The sequence below is a fragment of the Drosophila gunungcola genome (genome assembly GCF_025200985.1).
Source record: "Drosophila gunungcola strain Sukarami chromosome 3L unlocalized genomic scaffold, Dgunungcola_SK_2 000005F, whole genome shotgun sequence".
NCBI classification, from domain to species: Eukaryota; Metazoa; Arthropoda; class Insecta; order Diptera; family Drosophilidae; genus Drosophila; species Drosophila gunungcola.
In genome coordinates this window covers 4,029,786-4,047,352 of record NW_026453180.1, presented here as the reverse complement: position 1 = coordinate 4,047,352, position 17,567 = coordinate 4,029,786, and the positions used below count along the sequence as shown (strand labels likewise).

Below are 17,567 nucleotides of genomic sequence, written 5' to 3'. Positions count from 1 at the left end.
AGCAACGTTAACAACGACGACAACACCAGAGCAAATCTGCACAGAGAGAAAAGGATATACAATTAATAATAAATAATAATAAATAATAATAAATAATAATAAATAATAATAAATAATACTAGACAAGAGGTTAAAATAATATAACAAGGTAACCTATTTCTATCTATCTAACTTAATTCTAACAATTTAAAGCTTGTAGTTAGATTGTAATTATTTTTAACTTTCTAATATTTTAAATCATCTTCTTATCTAATTTTAAAATTAAAAGATTATAATTAAACAAGAAGGAAAGCAAACTTCGGCAAGCCGAAGTTCATATACCCTTGCAGCTATTGCATTAATTAAATACTTTTGAAAACATTTAAATTATGATTTACTTGAGTATGTGCTAAAAAAAAACATTGAAACTATGATTATTTGCAGCTCAATTATTAGATAGTTATTTTATATATTTTTATTATTTCTATGGGAGCTATATGCTATAGACGTCCGATTTTGATAAAATTTATACCATAATTCTGAAATAATTAAACATTGCTATATGTCGAAGAACTAAACAAAAAATTAAAAAACAGAAAAGTTATAATTTTTTTCATTTATTTTTCCGATTGTTCCTATGGGAGCTATATGCTATAGTCGTCCGATTTTGATGAAATTGAAACCGTAATTCTGAAATATTAAACCATTACTATATCTCGAAGAACTAAACAAAAAATTAAAAAACAGCAAAGTTATAATTTTTTTTCATTTATTTTTTCCGATTGTTCCTATGGGAGCTATATGCTATAGTCGTCCGATTTTGATGAAATTTAAACCGTAAATCGGAAATATTTTACCATTACTATATGTCGAAGAACTAAACAAAAAATTAAAAAACAGCAAAGTTATAATTTTTTTTCATTTATTTTTCCGATTGTTCCTATGGGAGCTATATGCTATAGTCGTCCGATCCGGCTCGTTCCGACTTATATACTACCTGCAATAGAAAGACAACTTTTGGGAAAGTTTCATGCAGATAGCTTTAAAACTGAGAGACTAGTTTGCATATAAACGGACGGACAGACGGACAGACGGACATGGCTAGATCGACTCTCCTAGTGATGCTGATCAAGAATATATATACTTTATAGGGTCGGAAACGTCTCCTTCACTGCGTTGCAAACTTCTGACTGAAATTATAATACCCTCTGCAAGGGTATAAACATAATAAAGGCATTAGTTTTCTATAAAAACTTCCAAATAAGATCTTCAAATTATAATTCTTTGTGTAGAAATCAGGCAAGCCCTAAACTAGCAGAGTGAACCGTAAATACCCTTATAAATCAGTTCCTTATGAAAGGATATTTCCTCATCCAACCCTATATAAACCCAGACTGCAACCGATCAAACTTGTTTAAGAAACATCCATGCCCCGTGTCATTGGAGTTAATTCGAAATACGGCAAAATGCGCGTGGTTGTTGGTAATAGACACAATCATAAAAATGAAATATATCTGAGAATCTGCCATGGGAGACGAGGCGAGGCGCAAGTTGCGCAACTTTGTCTCCGCTGCTTAAGAAACTTAAAAAAAAAACAGATATAAACTTGGCTGCCTCATCAGCAGCTGGGAAAGAAGAAGAAAACACAGGCAGGAGTGGTTAAAAGTTGCAAGACGAGAGCAAAAATCGAAGCTGGAGGCGATGTCGATAGCCAAAAATGGTAAATGGGATAAGCCAGATCCACACGAGAGAGAGCCACGCGTGGGCTGTCAGAGCTAGACCCCCTTAACCCCCCTCTGGACATCCCCCAAACCGCATCTACACGGAGAAAAAAAGAGCATTTTTATAATCAACCATACAATAATTAAAACCTATAAAAGATTTGTAACTGTCATGAAAATAAAAGTTTAATTATATAATATTAAAGTAACTAAGTAAGTGAGGTAAAAAAAAATTGATCTTTAAATTAAAAATCAAAGAAGCTAATTTTCTATGTTGATTTTATATATGTTTTTTCTGTGTGTCCATAGACACCCATTGCATAAGCCACTCTTGGGGGTGCTCACTGTATCTGCAACCTCCCGCTGCTGCCCGCAAATATTTAAATTATTTCATCGCATAACCAAAATGGCCAAAAGGCATGGCATGGATTCAGGAGTTTGAAGGGGAAAGAGGGGGAGACTTCATGGGATCATAGATATATATCCTGATATTCCTTGCCTCGTTGTAGACCCATAACTCATGCAAACGCCAAAAGCCTTGTGCTCCACTCGCTTCCAACTCGTTTAACAATTATTATTGGTGATTAACACGGCATGTACAAAGGCTACAGGTGTTTTTTTTTTTTTTTTTTTTTGGGAGGGGGGAATTTAGTGCTAGTGGTGCAGCGACAACCTTCGACACCTGCAGCCGCCAAAAGCTCGGCGGCATGTGGAGCACTCGGTGGCTCCCAGTCGCGACTCACGTTTGCCTTTTAATTAAAATATTAAACGAAAATGCAACTGCAAAAATGAAATAGAAATATTTCAAGTGGGGCAAAGTGGGGCAGCAAGGGGTGCTGGCAAAGGGGGGTGTTGCCATCAGGGGGGAGGCGAATGGTGTTTGTTGTTCTGTATATTGCAAACAAATCGAGAACCACTTCGATGAGATATAGTAGATATGGGAAGCTGTGAGAAAAAATAGTCATGCATAAAATGGTTTAGCTTACTTAATGGATAGAACAAGTACTGGTAGAAAATTGTACATTCCGTAATTACATATTATTAGCTGTATGAAACAGTTTAAAATTCATCAAGAAATTATTTTAAATTGATGTGCTTTTTTTTTAATAAAGTTCAAATACTTAGTAAACACTTATTTCAAAGATCGTGTGCTGATAAAAAGCTGTACATTCCAATTTGCTAAAATAATATGTTATTAGCTTTATGAATAATTTCAAAGATTTATTAAATTTATCTATTTATTTAAAAAATAAATCCGTTAAGCTTTGATATTTGTATTACCTTTTATAGGTGAAAACATTTAATTAATTTCTTTGAAATACCGAATTAAAAATAGTATATTTGACATTTTTATTAAAATCTATATAAAATTGTATTTACAACTACAACTATTACAGATAGTAAATCTTAAAGCTTAGACATTTATAATAATTTTAAGTCATGGCTAATCGTTTTGATTTATGTCATGAACGTAAAGAAAACATTAGGTCTTTCACCACAGACACAGACATATCTCCACCATTTAAACTAAAATTTCCCCAATGATCTCATGGCCGAAAGTGTTAATTGATTAAACGGCGATCAGGTTCATCGATCCCCATATGTTCTCACTCTGGGCCAAACATAAACCGACACTCTCTCCATAGTATATGGCACCCCAATGATCATCTTTGGCATATCGATCTTCGATTAGCATGCGCCGACAACTCGACCACAAATTTTCGATGTCTCGATGGCATGAATAATGCAGAGATCCATCCGGCCAGATCGTGCCAGATATGCCAGGCATTAACCCAAGCGCACAGCACTATCTTAATTTTGATCATAATTTCGCTGACAACACTTGACTATTGACTAGTGACTATTTCTGTTTCTATTTCTATTTTACCCAAGGGGCGATTAGGGCCCACGCAAGACCTTTTGTTCGTTCGGATTCCGATTTGGACTCCGATGTGCCAGCATTATGCAAATCGCCGGGTTGGAAGCCGAGGTTGAAGGAACTAACCAACACGGCGACCTCTGCCTGTCTTTTTTTTTGTTCTCTTCGGGGGATTCAATCAATAAAAATTATGCTAATTAAATGCCATTTCATTGAGGGAACATAAAAATCCACACGCCATGCCATGGTCTCAGTAAAACTCGAGTTTCGCTTTAAGTTCATTCACAAAAATGTACGAAAATGAAGGCACAGGCAAAAGAGGGGACTTACTTATATCGATATTACAAAAATTACTCCAAATAATTAGAGTCCTTATATCTAAAAGTTAAACAAGAAAGGTGTAACTTAAGCATTATTAATTTTCCAAACATATTTATTCATTTCTATATTGTTAATATTTTTAAAATAGATTACTTTTCACGATTAAATAATTATAAAACAAAAATTGTATCATCATGAAATGTAAATCAACCTTCAAAAAAATATAAAAACACTTTAAAATTGTTTTTGTCAAACATACAAAGAACAAATTATTAAAAAATTCAAACAAACAAAGAACAAATTATTAAAAAAACATATTATCAAGCGGAAAAGCAAAATGTGAGTTAATTAACTAATTTTAAAACCATGATAAAAATGTTAATGCAATCAAAAAATTAATCTTTGATTTTCATGGTTTGTATAATTATAAATTTAATATTTGTATTTCAAAGTAAGTCCAATACCTTGTATTCAACTTAAATATTAAATATAACATTTGTAATTCAACAGTCAGATATTTTGTGTTCTGCTCCATTTATTTTATCTGTGTTGTATTTTTTCTATAAAATCAAATTTAAATACAATTACAAGACATTTTCTTAAAGTGTTCCATTATAATTGGTGTCTATTTCTGATACCAGCTTCTAAACACGACCGTTAACAAATTCTTACGCAGCAGACAAAACACATTTTAAACGTGCTGGGTCGCTTCGTTTGGCTTTTGGATCTTTTGGGTTCGATCTCCAGCTGTTATGGAACTTGGCCAACTGAGCAGAGTGACTCATCGCGGACCCACAGGCCTTAGGTATCCAGCCTTAAGTCTGATTGTCTGACTTTACCTATCCAGATGGAACAGGCTGCTGAAAGGCAAAAGCAAAAGTGTGCCAAGTGGTCAGCAAGTCAGTCGGCAACGGAAGTTTACTTGCCCGCATTTTTGTCGTTCGGCGAAGGCCAAGTTTTTGCACTCTTGGCCAGCTCAATCAATCAGTTGGTAATGAAGAGAGTTGTTTCTGGGGATCTGATGGATGGGGGAAGTGTTTCCCAATTCAGGTGCTAAAGGTTAGAGCCAGGGAGCAGCGAAAGAATCGGCGGAGAAACCCAACAAACGCTCTCGGTTTCTATCAGTTGCAGTTAGTCGGTGCCTGTCTCATAATTATATTGAAATATTCCCATGATTTATGTTCTCTGATCTCTGCCGATCCGCCGCCATAAATCATCCGTCGCAGAAAACTGGTAGCCAATTGGGTGAGTTGCAATTGCTAGTTTTTCGACCAGTGAAACGCACAACTTTGGGGAACAAACTTAAGCTAATTATGGGTAAAGTAACTAAAAAGTAGTGAAAAACAAGTTATGCATAATTTGCCTGACTTTTATTCAAAACAATTGCTACAGTGAAAGCCAAAAAACTTTATAATTACATTAAACAAAAAATATTAAAAAATCTTTGGATTCAAAACCCCGTTTAATCATTTTAAATTACACATTATTGCATTTTCATTATATTTGTAAGTTATCAATTAAGAGAGCAGCTTAAATTTCTTTTAAAATTGGAACATTTTGTTATAAGAACATGTACTGGTAACTGCTAGATAAACAATTATTAACTTAGTTTAATTCCAAATTAATTTTGTAATAATATTTTTAAACAAAAAACAGAAAATAAAATATGTTTTGCCTTCAACCATTGTAAGACTATTTTCTAATTTTAATTTGAAAATTAGGACATTCTTAAATGTATTTTCAGTTATCTATTCAAATAGTAAATAAGTAAATAAAGTAAATAAATAAGGTTTTTTAGTAGCAATCAAGAACAAGTCTTACTTCTGAATACACACATATTTATTCCTGAATTTATATTTATAATTTAAAATAACCATAAGAAGTGCTTAACTTTACAATTGTTAATGATCCTTTCAGGAGATTTTTACTGGTTGTAGTAGATTAAATTCAGAAAGCTTACATGCGAAAAATCTCCAACTAACATCTCTTTTGCCACTTATTCCGGAGATAAAAATCGCCTTTCCCCCAGAAGTTGGCCAATAAAAGCGAATTTTTTGTCCCATTTAAAGACGAAGTCGAAGGCGAAGTGTAAAATCCAAGTCCACCTTGGCCTGTCTCGAGTATTTTTGCCTCGTTAATGTGTCACCTTTGAATTGTGTCTCCGCGGTGGAAAATCGGACGTGCACTAGTTTTCGCCTCGGTTTATTTTTATCTCCCTGTGTGTCAGCAGCGACAACACAAAACGCCGACTCCTGGCGACTGCCAGTAGTGGCCACTGTACAGTACAGTGTGCCCCCTTGATCAAACGCAAATGTCAGTTCAACTGACAGTTTGACAAATATTGACGACGCTTCGCGCAAGGCGAACCTCACGACTCGGTGCTCCACTTTTAAGGTGGTTGGGAATGGCGATGGAGTTGGAGGTTCCCCACAGGGTAATTAGTAGCCCCAAGTGGACGACTCTGGACCCACTTGCCACCGGTACCTGCCACCGCTTCACTGTTGGAAAAAAACTAATTTAATCAAAATATTTCAAACTCATTTTAAATATTATTCGCTTTAATTTTCATCCATAACCGTTTTTAGTTATTTACCCCATGGATATATTTTAAACAAACTTTAAACCTTTCATTTGACTTTTTTTTATATAAGAAATGTATTTTTATGTTAAACTTTACCTTAAATATAATTCATTCATAATAAATAGGATCCATTTGAAATCTAGTATTTACCGCATAATTAATTGTGTTTAAATATTAAATCATGCACTGGTTTTAATATTGATGTTGGACATTGTTTAAATATGAAAATAATTATGTATTACAATTATTTATCAGTACTATTTTACTATTACAATTTTTTTATCAGTGTACTTCTTTGATCTCCACTGGATAGCCGACAGTTGGTCCGCTAAAAGTGTATTTATTTGGGGAAAGGCCAAGGATTTCTGGTTAAGTGTGTTAGGCAATGCAAATGGTCTGCGATTTCAAGCGACCAAACACTTACCTCAAAGGAAAAACTTTGATTAAAGCATTACAGTGGAAAACTCCAAATAAAATAAAACTTTTGAGAAAAATGAATAAGAGTAAGATTCTACCTTTTGTATAATTTTTTTTTTTTATTTGTTTTATAAAATTGATAGGTAATTTGTCCTTTTTAAATGTTACATGTAAATGGTAAATTCTTAACTACAAATTTTCAATAAATTCAAATATCTTTAAATTAAGTTGATCAGCATTGGTTTTTCGACTAGTGACTTAATATTAAAACAATTTTGATATTGTGATCTCTAAAACGAGTAATTAATTGAGTTACTGGTTCAATAAATCGATATTTTACTGCACTTTTCTGCCCGTTTGGCCTACTTAGCGAACTGCGGCATTTGGCTTTCTGCGATTTGCGATCTGCGATTTGTATCTGCGAGATACAAACATGCTTTTAGCAGCATTATAAACATTTTGTTGCCCAACATTTTTGCTACTATTTGTCATCGCTAACACATTCCGCGAATCAAAATCCGAGAACGGGGCATTTTCGGGGATCTTTAATTGCTTTTGATAAATCGCCGCTTAATCCGCTTAAGTATTTCGCCAGGGTTTTTATTTTCGACTAATTTTTCAGTGCACTAATTAAACAAAGGACACACATTTTAAGCTCTCGAAATGAATGTGTTTTTTTATGCGCGGACCCAAGATAAATTGGAGTTTGTCTGATTGGATTTGGAGTTGTAGTCAGGGTCTGATTGGGCCATGGCTAATTAGCGTGGGGGGCAATCCATCATCACGGCAAAACACCGCATCATCACTTCCCCCAACAAAAAACAAAAAACAGACTTCACAACAAACTCCCCACATTAATTTGGCATTAAATTTCATTTTCAATTGTGGCCGCCAAGTCCAAATCGAATCGGATGAATCGATTATTGGGCAATTTCGAATATGGAAAAAATTACAACGTGTCCATTAGATTATTAACTTGGCTCGAAAACTGAAAAACTGAGAAACCTGCTGAGTGCGGCATGTGTGTGCTTGGCTATTCGGACCTGGAGTTTCAGCTCATTAAAGCGCTCCAAACTGAATTGGAGTCGTAGTGGGCCGTCGTCGCGCCTCCTTAGTTCAATTATAAAGCAATTGAATTAGCCTACGAGTATCTGCGAGTATCTGTGAGTATCCAAATGGCTCTCTGATCTCGGACCAATCCATCAATCAGGTATCAGGTAATCCAGCGATTACGCAACATTACCATAAAGACTGCCAATTTTGGCGCGTGAGTTTCTTGGGCTAATTGAAGGCGAAGTACGCGGCGGCGTGATGTGCAAAATTGGGATTTCGGTCGATCGGTCGGTCGGTTGTTTTGTGTGTGGAAACTGGGTTACCGGCTTAGTGGGTTAAATGTGCCGCAAGGGTTAAGAGGTCCACACAGCGGGGGAGGTCCATAAAAAAGATTGCGCCAGTCCCATTGTTTGCCATCAAATTACAACCAAATCAAATTCAAATTCTTATATAAATTTACTTTATTACTTAGCAAACTTTTTAATTATCTTTGACTCTTATTTGATGTACAAAATGCATATAAAGAAAAGCCTCTATAATAGCCAAAGCTCTCAGAATATTGCATTTTTGGAGCGTTAATTAAGGATTTAATTATGTATAATTATATAATATTCTAATTGCTTGAAACCAAGCCCTAGCATTATTTTAACCAACGATATAAGAATGAATAAAGACCGTATATAACTATCAAATATTCCAAATATTTATTTACAGTTAAGGTAATAATTTAATCATAGAAAATCGTTATTTTTTCAATTCAACGTTGTTATAAAAATATAATCTTATGTTACAGCTATTGAAGTTACTAAAACCTCTTCAAATCAAAATTTAATTCCCATTTAATTATTCAGCTCTTCACAGTTTTGTAACCAGAAGGAATATGTGTATTTAGTATCCCTGAGTTGGAATATTGCGTGCCTCGTTAAAGTAAAAACGTTGCCCACCTTTCAAGTCGGCCGGCACGCGCCTCATAAAAAAACATAAACTTCAGTGTCGACAAAATGCGGCGTAATCATTTGGCAGTGAAATCGGAGTTGGATGAGGGTTCCCAAGTTCCCAAGTTGCCAATGTCCATGTCCATATCCATGTGCCATCATCGGAAAGTCAGACGGTCATAAAAACAACCCCAGAGGTCAAACAATTTTGTGGCACAATTTTAACACCTTTTTTAGACCGGGACACGAGCCAACTGTCCGAAACTGTAGCGAAGGATCCTCGAAATATTTATGGGAAATGGGAATGCCATCTGAAAGGAAGGCAGGCTGAACACTGAAAGAAGTGGTTTGTAAAATAAAACAGAAGCTTCTTCACTTTTCAAAGACTTAATGTTCGGAAAGGGAAAACCCTTAATATGTATAAAAAATATTACTTATTTAAACAAAATTTTCCAATTATTCAGAGAAATCCATTGATTTAATGACCTTTTAAAATCATTTTTTTCAAGTATAAGTAATCAAAGGATAAGCTGATGACTTTGACAAAAGTATACAATGCAGACATAATGTTAATTGTATCCTATTAAACTCTGAGAAATGTATAAAACAAATTACTTAATTATTTATAAAATGAAATAATTTAAAAAAATAAAATTACTTTTCTGACCTGAACTACAAATATTCTAAACTTTTCAGATGCATTTTTCCCCCAGTGTGTGCATGCATTTTTATGTATTTTGAGTCATCCGAAGTTGGTCAGAAATCGTGGCAGGACACGCGACCCCGAGCGCATAATTTAATTTTCAAGGATCCGCGGGATGGAATGGGGGTTGGAAAATGCGAGAAAATGGGAGAAAATGCGAGGGACGTGCGTGTGACATATGGTTAATGAAAACGTTAACTGATGATAAACTGGCAAACAGTTCGAGTCCCTCTGCATATTAGTTCCTGACATTATCATTAATTAGCGACGGAAAGGGGCCAGAAAACCAGAAAACGCGATAGGCGTAGTGTGATAAATGTTGGTCGCTCTTGAATTTAGCAACGTTTAGCATGCAACAGTCGATGCCGACTCAAAAGTCGGGGTTTTGAACTAAAACTGCGCCTGCAAATCCAACGACCAACGCATCTTCCACGGTGAGTCAGTTCGTGGGCTTTAATGTGGCCCCGGTTTTGTATTTTTTCTTTTTCTCGGCTAATGTTTTTCGCCTGGCCGCCCATGTGCCATGTGTTTTGTAGTTCTTTACGACACTTTTTTGGCCGGGGCTAAGCTACTTTGCTGGGGATTTTGTATTACCTTCTGGAAAATAGTTACATTTTGTAGTTTAAATGTAATCTAAAGGTATTAATAGAAAATAAATTTCTTTGTTAAAAACATTTTATATGATATCTAAAAATGCATCAAATGCATCAACATAACAAAAATATACTAAATATTATTTTGTTGCTATATTCAAAAATGTAATTGTAAAGAATAGTTTGAATATTTTAATAACTTTAATTCCTGAAAAAGCACCAATAAACTTTAAATTAAATCAAAGTTGTAGCGCCAATTATTTATTTAAAAATACTTATAAACCTTTTTTAACACTATAGAGGGTACTTCCAAATTCCACTTTCATTCAGCAACCTTCTCTGGTTGTCTTTAAGTTTGTTTCTTCCATGTAATTGGTCTTTGTTTGCCATTTGATGTCATGTTCTCTGGGCTTTGGGTTCTCGATTCTTCGGGGTTGTGTAGGCTGCAGGTTGTCTGTCGTCTGTTTTATTTTACTCTGTATTTTTCTTATTTTTTTTGCAACTCACAACGATTGTGCAACACGCAATTGCGATTGCTTTCATGGGCGCTGATTTGCCGCTCGCTGGCTGCCATTTGCATGGAAATGGAAGTGGAAATGTTTGGCCAAATTACGCGTGCTCTTGGCTCAGTTTATGGCCAATATTCCCCCCTTATTTCCCCGCCCCTGTTCGCGTTTATTTGCGCTATATTGTTGTAAATTATTGCGGCTCCTTTGCAGCTCTTTTAGCGGATGTGCGCAATTTAGAGAGCTAGTTTCAAGTGTTAGATTGTCACTCGAATGTGGCAGAGGTGTTGTTTGGGCCCAAGTTATGGCATGAGATGGTATAAATTAAAATAGTTTTTTTTTAGGTCATTAGAAACGGAACTACCGCATGTATTATTTTGGGTAAATTAATATTCCTATTAATTAATACTCTAATATACTAAACAATACTATGAACAGAGGTCCTAAATAAGTGAAATTTTAAAAGGCCTATTATAAATAAAATATGATTTCTTAAAATTATTTTTTTTATGTCTGTCTAAAAGTCTTTTATCCATTTAATAAAACTATATATAAATTAAATTAAATTATCTTACACCATTTTATATAAACAGCTGTGTTCGGGTTCTTAAAGATTTTAATAAGAAAGAGGAACAATTGTATGCTTAAATGTAATGAATATCTATTCAGATTCATTAAGAATTAAAAAAGAGAAATAAAAACAAATGTATGCCCAAAATGAAATTAAAAATGTCAAATATGTCAACTAATATTAATTTATGTTCACTTATAAGTATTAATAAAATGTTAATTATTAACATGGAAAATTGCATCTTTATACATTGTCTTACCAAATTACTTTGTTTAACAGAATAAAAAACAAGAAGGAAAGCAAACTTCGGCAAGCCGAAGTTCATATACCCTTGCAGCTATTGCATTAATTAAATACTTTTGAAAACATTTAAATTATGATTTACTTGAGTATGTGCTAAAAAAAAACATTGAAACTATGATTATTTGCAGCTCAATTATTAGATAGTTATTTTATATATTTTTATTATTTCTATGGGAGCTATATGCTATAGACGTCCGATTTTGATAAAATTTATACCATAATTCTGAAATAATTAAACATTGCTATATGTCGAAGAACTAAACAAAAAATTAAAAAACAGAAAAGTTATAATTTTTTTCATTTATTTTTCCGATTGTTCCTATGGGAGCTATATGCTATAGTCGTCCGATTTTGATGAAATTGAAACCGTAATTCTGAAATATTAAACCATTACTATATCTCGAAGAACTAAACAAAAATTAAAAAACAGCAAAGTTATAATTTTTTTTCATTTATTTTTCCGATTGTTCCTATGGGAGCTATATGCTATAGTCGTCCGATTTTGATGAAATTTAAACCGTAAATCGGAAATATTTTACCATTACTATATGTCGAAGAACTAAACAAAAAATTAAAAAACAGCAAAGTTATAATTTTTTTTCATTTATTTTTCCGATTGTTCCTATGGGAGCTATATGCTATAGTCGTCCGATCCGGCTCGTTCCGACTTATATACTACCTGCAATAGAAAGACAACTTTTGGGAGAGACTAGTTTGCATATAAACGGACGGACAGACGGACAGACGGACAGACGGACAGACGGACAGACGGACATGGCTAGATCGACTCTCCTAGTGATGCTGATCAAGAATATATATACTTTATAGGGTCGGAAACGTCTCCTTCACTGCGTTGCAAACTTCTGACTGAAATTATAATACCCTCTGCAAGGGTATAAAAATCTTACCCACCTTTATAAATACCTTGCGATCATTACATGCCCTTCGAGGAATAAATAAGCCAAATAAGGCGACTCCTCAGCGCAGTAGCCATCAGTTTAATTGAGATTGATTGTGGCCAACTTCCTTTTCGATGCCCAGACATTTCGAGTACGATTACAGAGTACATTCCCCAGAAGACCCGATAGTTGGCTTCCGATAAGATGACTCTGTGTGGGCACCAGTCGCCCCGTGACATCTCCGATTTCTGATTTCTGAGGTATGGGATCTGGGGTCGAGACCAAGATTTATGGCTCCTGTCATTCCATTTCCCCTTTCGCTCCTTTGCCGCACTTGCTCATCTCACACATTTGCAGTTGCATTGATTTTTGTCACTTGGGGCAGCCGATTGGCATCGCCTCGTCGCGTGCCCCACAATTAATCATTGAGTACGGGCAAACGAGTATCGGGTATTGGGCATTGGGCATCCAATGGCAAATATCGAGTATCTGCATCTGTATCTGTGTATTTGCAGCTCATAAACGACAATCCGCGTGACATATGAAGAGTGATGTTCGGGAAGCGATTGTTCATTGTGCCACCGCACTCGCAAATGCAAATCGTTTACGTATTTCTCGAAAAATTGGGAAATTGGAAAAGATTGCATACAGTTCAATTTAAAAAATGGATTTTCTTGCATAGAAAAATGATATTCTTCCACATAACATGCTACAAATAGTTTTAATACTTAAACTACTTTCTACAAAATTTAGTAGTCAAATTAATCTTTTTTATCCAACTTTTTAAATAAATGTTTAGCTAGCTATTTCAATATATTCTTTGAACATCAGTTTGATTAAGTACATTACCATTCACAAATAAATTAGGGCCTTTGACAAAGTTTGCTTAAGTTGTAAGAAATATATTCTTAAGATATTAATATTTCTAAACAAATATTGAATGAACCGAAGATGTTAAATTTTTTTATTGGATTATTTATTAATAATTGTCGAAATATACACCTACATATTAAAAAAACGCTTGATTACCTATAAGTCGAAGTTAAATTTGTATGTAATCAAAATGTTATAAATTGGGGTAACATATGTATATTTGAACATGAAATGAAAATAAAATTTGCATAGTTTACTAGTCAATTTAACTACAATTTGTAAAATTGGTAGAAAATACGAAAATTGTTAATCCATTAACTCCGTTCCTCAGTTGTAAAACATGTTATTTAAATATAGTGTCGACATTTCTGAACAAAATAATGTTACAATATTTCTTCTTCCATAAAAGTAGATATTAGAACAGGAAGTAGGCGGCAATGCGCTGGATGGTGGAAATCACTATGCTACGATGGCGGCGCATTTCGGTATCCAGCGAAGGGTCTACGAGCATGACCATCAAGAGTACTCCACGGTTTTCCAGCGTGGTGTTGTTGTTAAAGCTCCAGTTGGCTACGGAAATGTACCGAACGCGTTGAGGCACAGAAGGCGGATTCTCTGGTACAGGCAACAGGACGGATCTAATCATTTGATTCCTATTCCGGCGGTTGGACAAGTGCAGCGGCATGAAGATGGTGCGATTTGTGTGCTCAGGATCGGAGATTATTTCCAGCTGGGGTACGAAACGCCTGGAACGCCTTTGACGAGGAGGTGGCGAAAAATTAGCCACAACGAAGAGAGCACGGGTCCCTTGACCTGCAGGATTCGGGTTCGCTTCGCGGGCCATGGATCTCTCCAATTGGATGCGACGAATGCGTTCACTGCGCCTTGTTCCCTCGGTCATGGTTTTTAAAATTAGTTAAGATTTTATGTTGTAATTTTGTAGAATTTTTACTGACGTCCGTCAACTTGTCACTACTCCTCGAGACACAAACTCTTGACAAAGGCTCACTTTGCAACACAGGAATGGAGTGCAGGATGGCAACCAGTGAGGATTGTCAAAAACTCACTTTTCAACACTAAAATAGAGTGCAAAAGGATTCTTACATGTGCAAATCTTCTGGTTGACAATAAAAAGGGTCCATAAAAATAATCTTGTTTTTAAGTTTTCAAATCTGAAATGTTTGTTCAACACCACCATTTGAACCAAAAAAAAAACGCAGATAAGAGGTCAGATTGTGTAAAAAGCCTTTAAATGTCTAGTGTTGTCAGCCCAAGTGTCAGATCCTCTCACTTTGCAACACTGAAGCTGCCAAGGCTGCCAAAGGATAGGATTGCCAGCGCTTGGTGCTAAATATGGTCATTAGTTTTGGCCAAGCACGACTTAGTTTATTCGCCCGTTGGCAACTTTTTGGCCCATTGAGCCTGTTTGCGCCTGATTATTATTATGCTTATGCTTATTATTGCGAAAAAGCGATTTCGCCGCAGCTGCAGTTCATTTATTGTTGTAGTAGGTGTTCAATTAAATATGCAAACAGTTTCGCAAATGTGTCTCGACTTGACCGAGTTCAAAGTCAGGCTCAGGCTCTTTTGCCAGCGCATTTCCAGTCTAGACTTTTGTCTTTTTTTCGCTGCGAAAAGTTCATTGCCAAATGCAGCAGCCGTTTTCTGTTTTTTGTTTTCTTATTTTTTCTGTTTTTTCTATTTTCAGTTTGCAGTTGCCATGGATCGATCGGTCGATCAACTGCAGCTGCATTGAGTCACAAGCCGGGTCGAAAAGCCCAGAAAATGGACAAGAAAGACCAGCAGACAGCGGCCAAGTTCCCAACCTCCAACTTCCCAACTTGCAACTGCTAGCAACAACGGTTTTTTTGTGGGCGGACACTGGCCAAATGGCTTTGAGTACCCTTTTCTAAGGGTGTCTTGAATTGGATATTAACTAATATCAGGGGTGGGTTTATAAGAACGAGATTTATGAACTCTGCAATTAAGAATTTGGGAAGATTTTTCTGGCTTAAAATATTTTTTTTATTATTACTAAAACAATATTTTACTGCTATAGAAATCAGTTTTAATAAGGTAGTTTGCCCTGTCGGATATGCCCCACCTTGATTTCCCCTTCTTTGTGTTTTCGATTTCACTGTGTTCTGGCTTTTATTTTCGTTATAAATTCTGGGCATAAGACCATATCGTTTTCATTTTGATTTTGATTTAATTTACGGTTCTCGGGCCACGGGCTCCCGCTCGGACACTTTGAATAATGTTTGTCTATTTATAAATATGAATTATTTCCCAGCAGATTAGAGAGAGACCCGACCCGGTCATTGTTGTTTAACCACCGATCGCTGTGTGCTGCATTTTTAATTGCTAATTAATTTCTCCGACACACGAAAAACAATAAGAGGGAGCGATGAGTGCGCTTTAAGTTTTCAATTACCCAGATATCTGGAGCCACACCCCCCTTGCGCCCCGAAAAACACCTGGTTAGGCTTATTTATCGCGTTGAGATTCGCATTATAAATTTAATTTAATTATACGTGAAGTGGTGCGTGGGCGTCTGTCTCTCTTTTCGTATATATATTTATTGCAGCGAAAAGTTGCCCCGACTCGCGCTAAACAGCAATTAAGCTTAATTATAGTTGTCGCCGTTTTTAGCCAGCGCTTGTCTTGTGTTCGGCTGTCTTGTGTCTTGTCGCATATTGTTGTATGCAAAGCAGGCGCACGTCTGGCCAAAAGTCTTTCCATTTTACCATTTTGCCGTAGAGCTGGCCAACTTGGCAGACTAGTTAGCCGCGGTTCCTGTTTCGCGCTTTTCCGTTTTTCGGTTTTCGATTTCGGTGGTTGAAGAAGGTGCACGCTGAGAAAAATGGTGCAAGGATCCGGTATTGAAGGACCAATTTAACAATTGTTGTTTTGTTTACAATTCGGATGTTTGTTTTATGTTCTATATATCAAGACTTTCATTGATATTTTAGTTACGCAAATAATTTTGTTTGGATAATTATTATATTGATTAATATCAAGAAGTAAAATTTTCTTGCTGTGCGCAGGTAGATGTTGGATGGCCATATCCCCTTGCTCCGCCTTCTGGCCAAATGTCTGTCACGATTACCAGACGGGCACGAGTGATGGCGTCTGCTGCCCCCCTTTTGCTCTCCTACGCCCCTGGAAAAATAAAACCCCGGGGGGGTCCTCCCCCATTTGGCTAATGGGCGCTTTTATGTTATGGCTCGGCTTAAAATGGATGAGCCTGCTCAGGAGTTGCAGTATATACAGTAAGTCTGAATGTGGGAGTTTTTTTTTGAGTCACTGTGGGTGTTGCGGCAGCTGGACTCGTGGCCCAAACGAAAGTAAAAGGTGTTACCAAATTGATGTTAGTGGTAGAGGAAGTAGGAAATGCTAACAACCATGAAATAAGGGGACATCTTGTAGATTTTTAATGGATTGTGTGTGGCAGTCACGTGTTAATATTGTTGATATCAAACAGTTAAAATTAATTACATAAAAGCATCTAACCAACAAAAAATGTAGTTTTTATATAATTGTGAGAATTCCAGACAAGGACTTAAACTTTGACGATAGGTTATCAAAAATTATAGTTAACAGTTTAATAAGTTTAAAAAGTGTTTTGGGGGTTATAATAGAATAGAATAGAATAGACTATTCTATAGAACTTAAACTTTGACCATAGGCTGATAGGTCGATGCTTAATTCAACCCTTAAATTTAAATTTTTTGACAAGTAAGCAAGATTGATAGTTTACAATTTCTTTAACAATTAGCTTAACAGAACTGATTATATTAGGAGGCACTCAAATAAATATAATTAAATACGATATGAAGAGCAAACATTGTAGTCACATAAAAATAAACCATTTAAGGCTATCCAATGCCGTTTTTTTTTGTATTAAAAATATAAAAATCCACCCACAAGGAAGTGGAGTACTTAATTATTGAATCACCTTTCGAATCGCTGAACATCTCATTCATTTTCATTCATTTGTTATTCGCTATTCACAATTCCCTGTCGATTCGCTCGGAATCAATTAAAGTTCAGAGCTGGGCTTAATTAGCTGCAAATTAAAACATATTCTGTGTATATCATTATAAACTCCACTGACACATTAACCAACTTGGCATAATGAGTGCACTTCCACTGCCCCTCGCTTTTCGCTCACAAATTAATTGAAATCATAAGATTTATCACATCTGCGATCTGGCTCAAAACCGAATCAAT

The 17,567-nt window shown here is 35.6% G+C and overlaps 1 protein-coding gene across 1 annotated transcript; it reads right to left on the bottom strand.

Moving 5' to 3' along the window:
- Window positions 1–13,749: 13,749 nt before the first annotated feature.
- On the bottom strand, window positions 13,750–14,235 carry LOC128259309 (uncharacterized). Its single transcript, XM_052991616.1, has one exon. The coding sequence runs from the start codon at window positions 14,233–14,235 to the stop codon at window positions 13,750–13,752; it is 486 nt and encodes a 161-aa protein (XP_052847576.1).
- Between the last annotated feature and the right edge of the window lie 3,332 nt (window positions 14,236–17,567).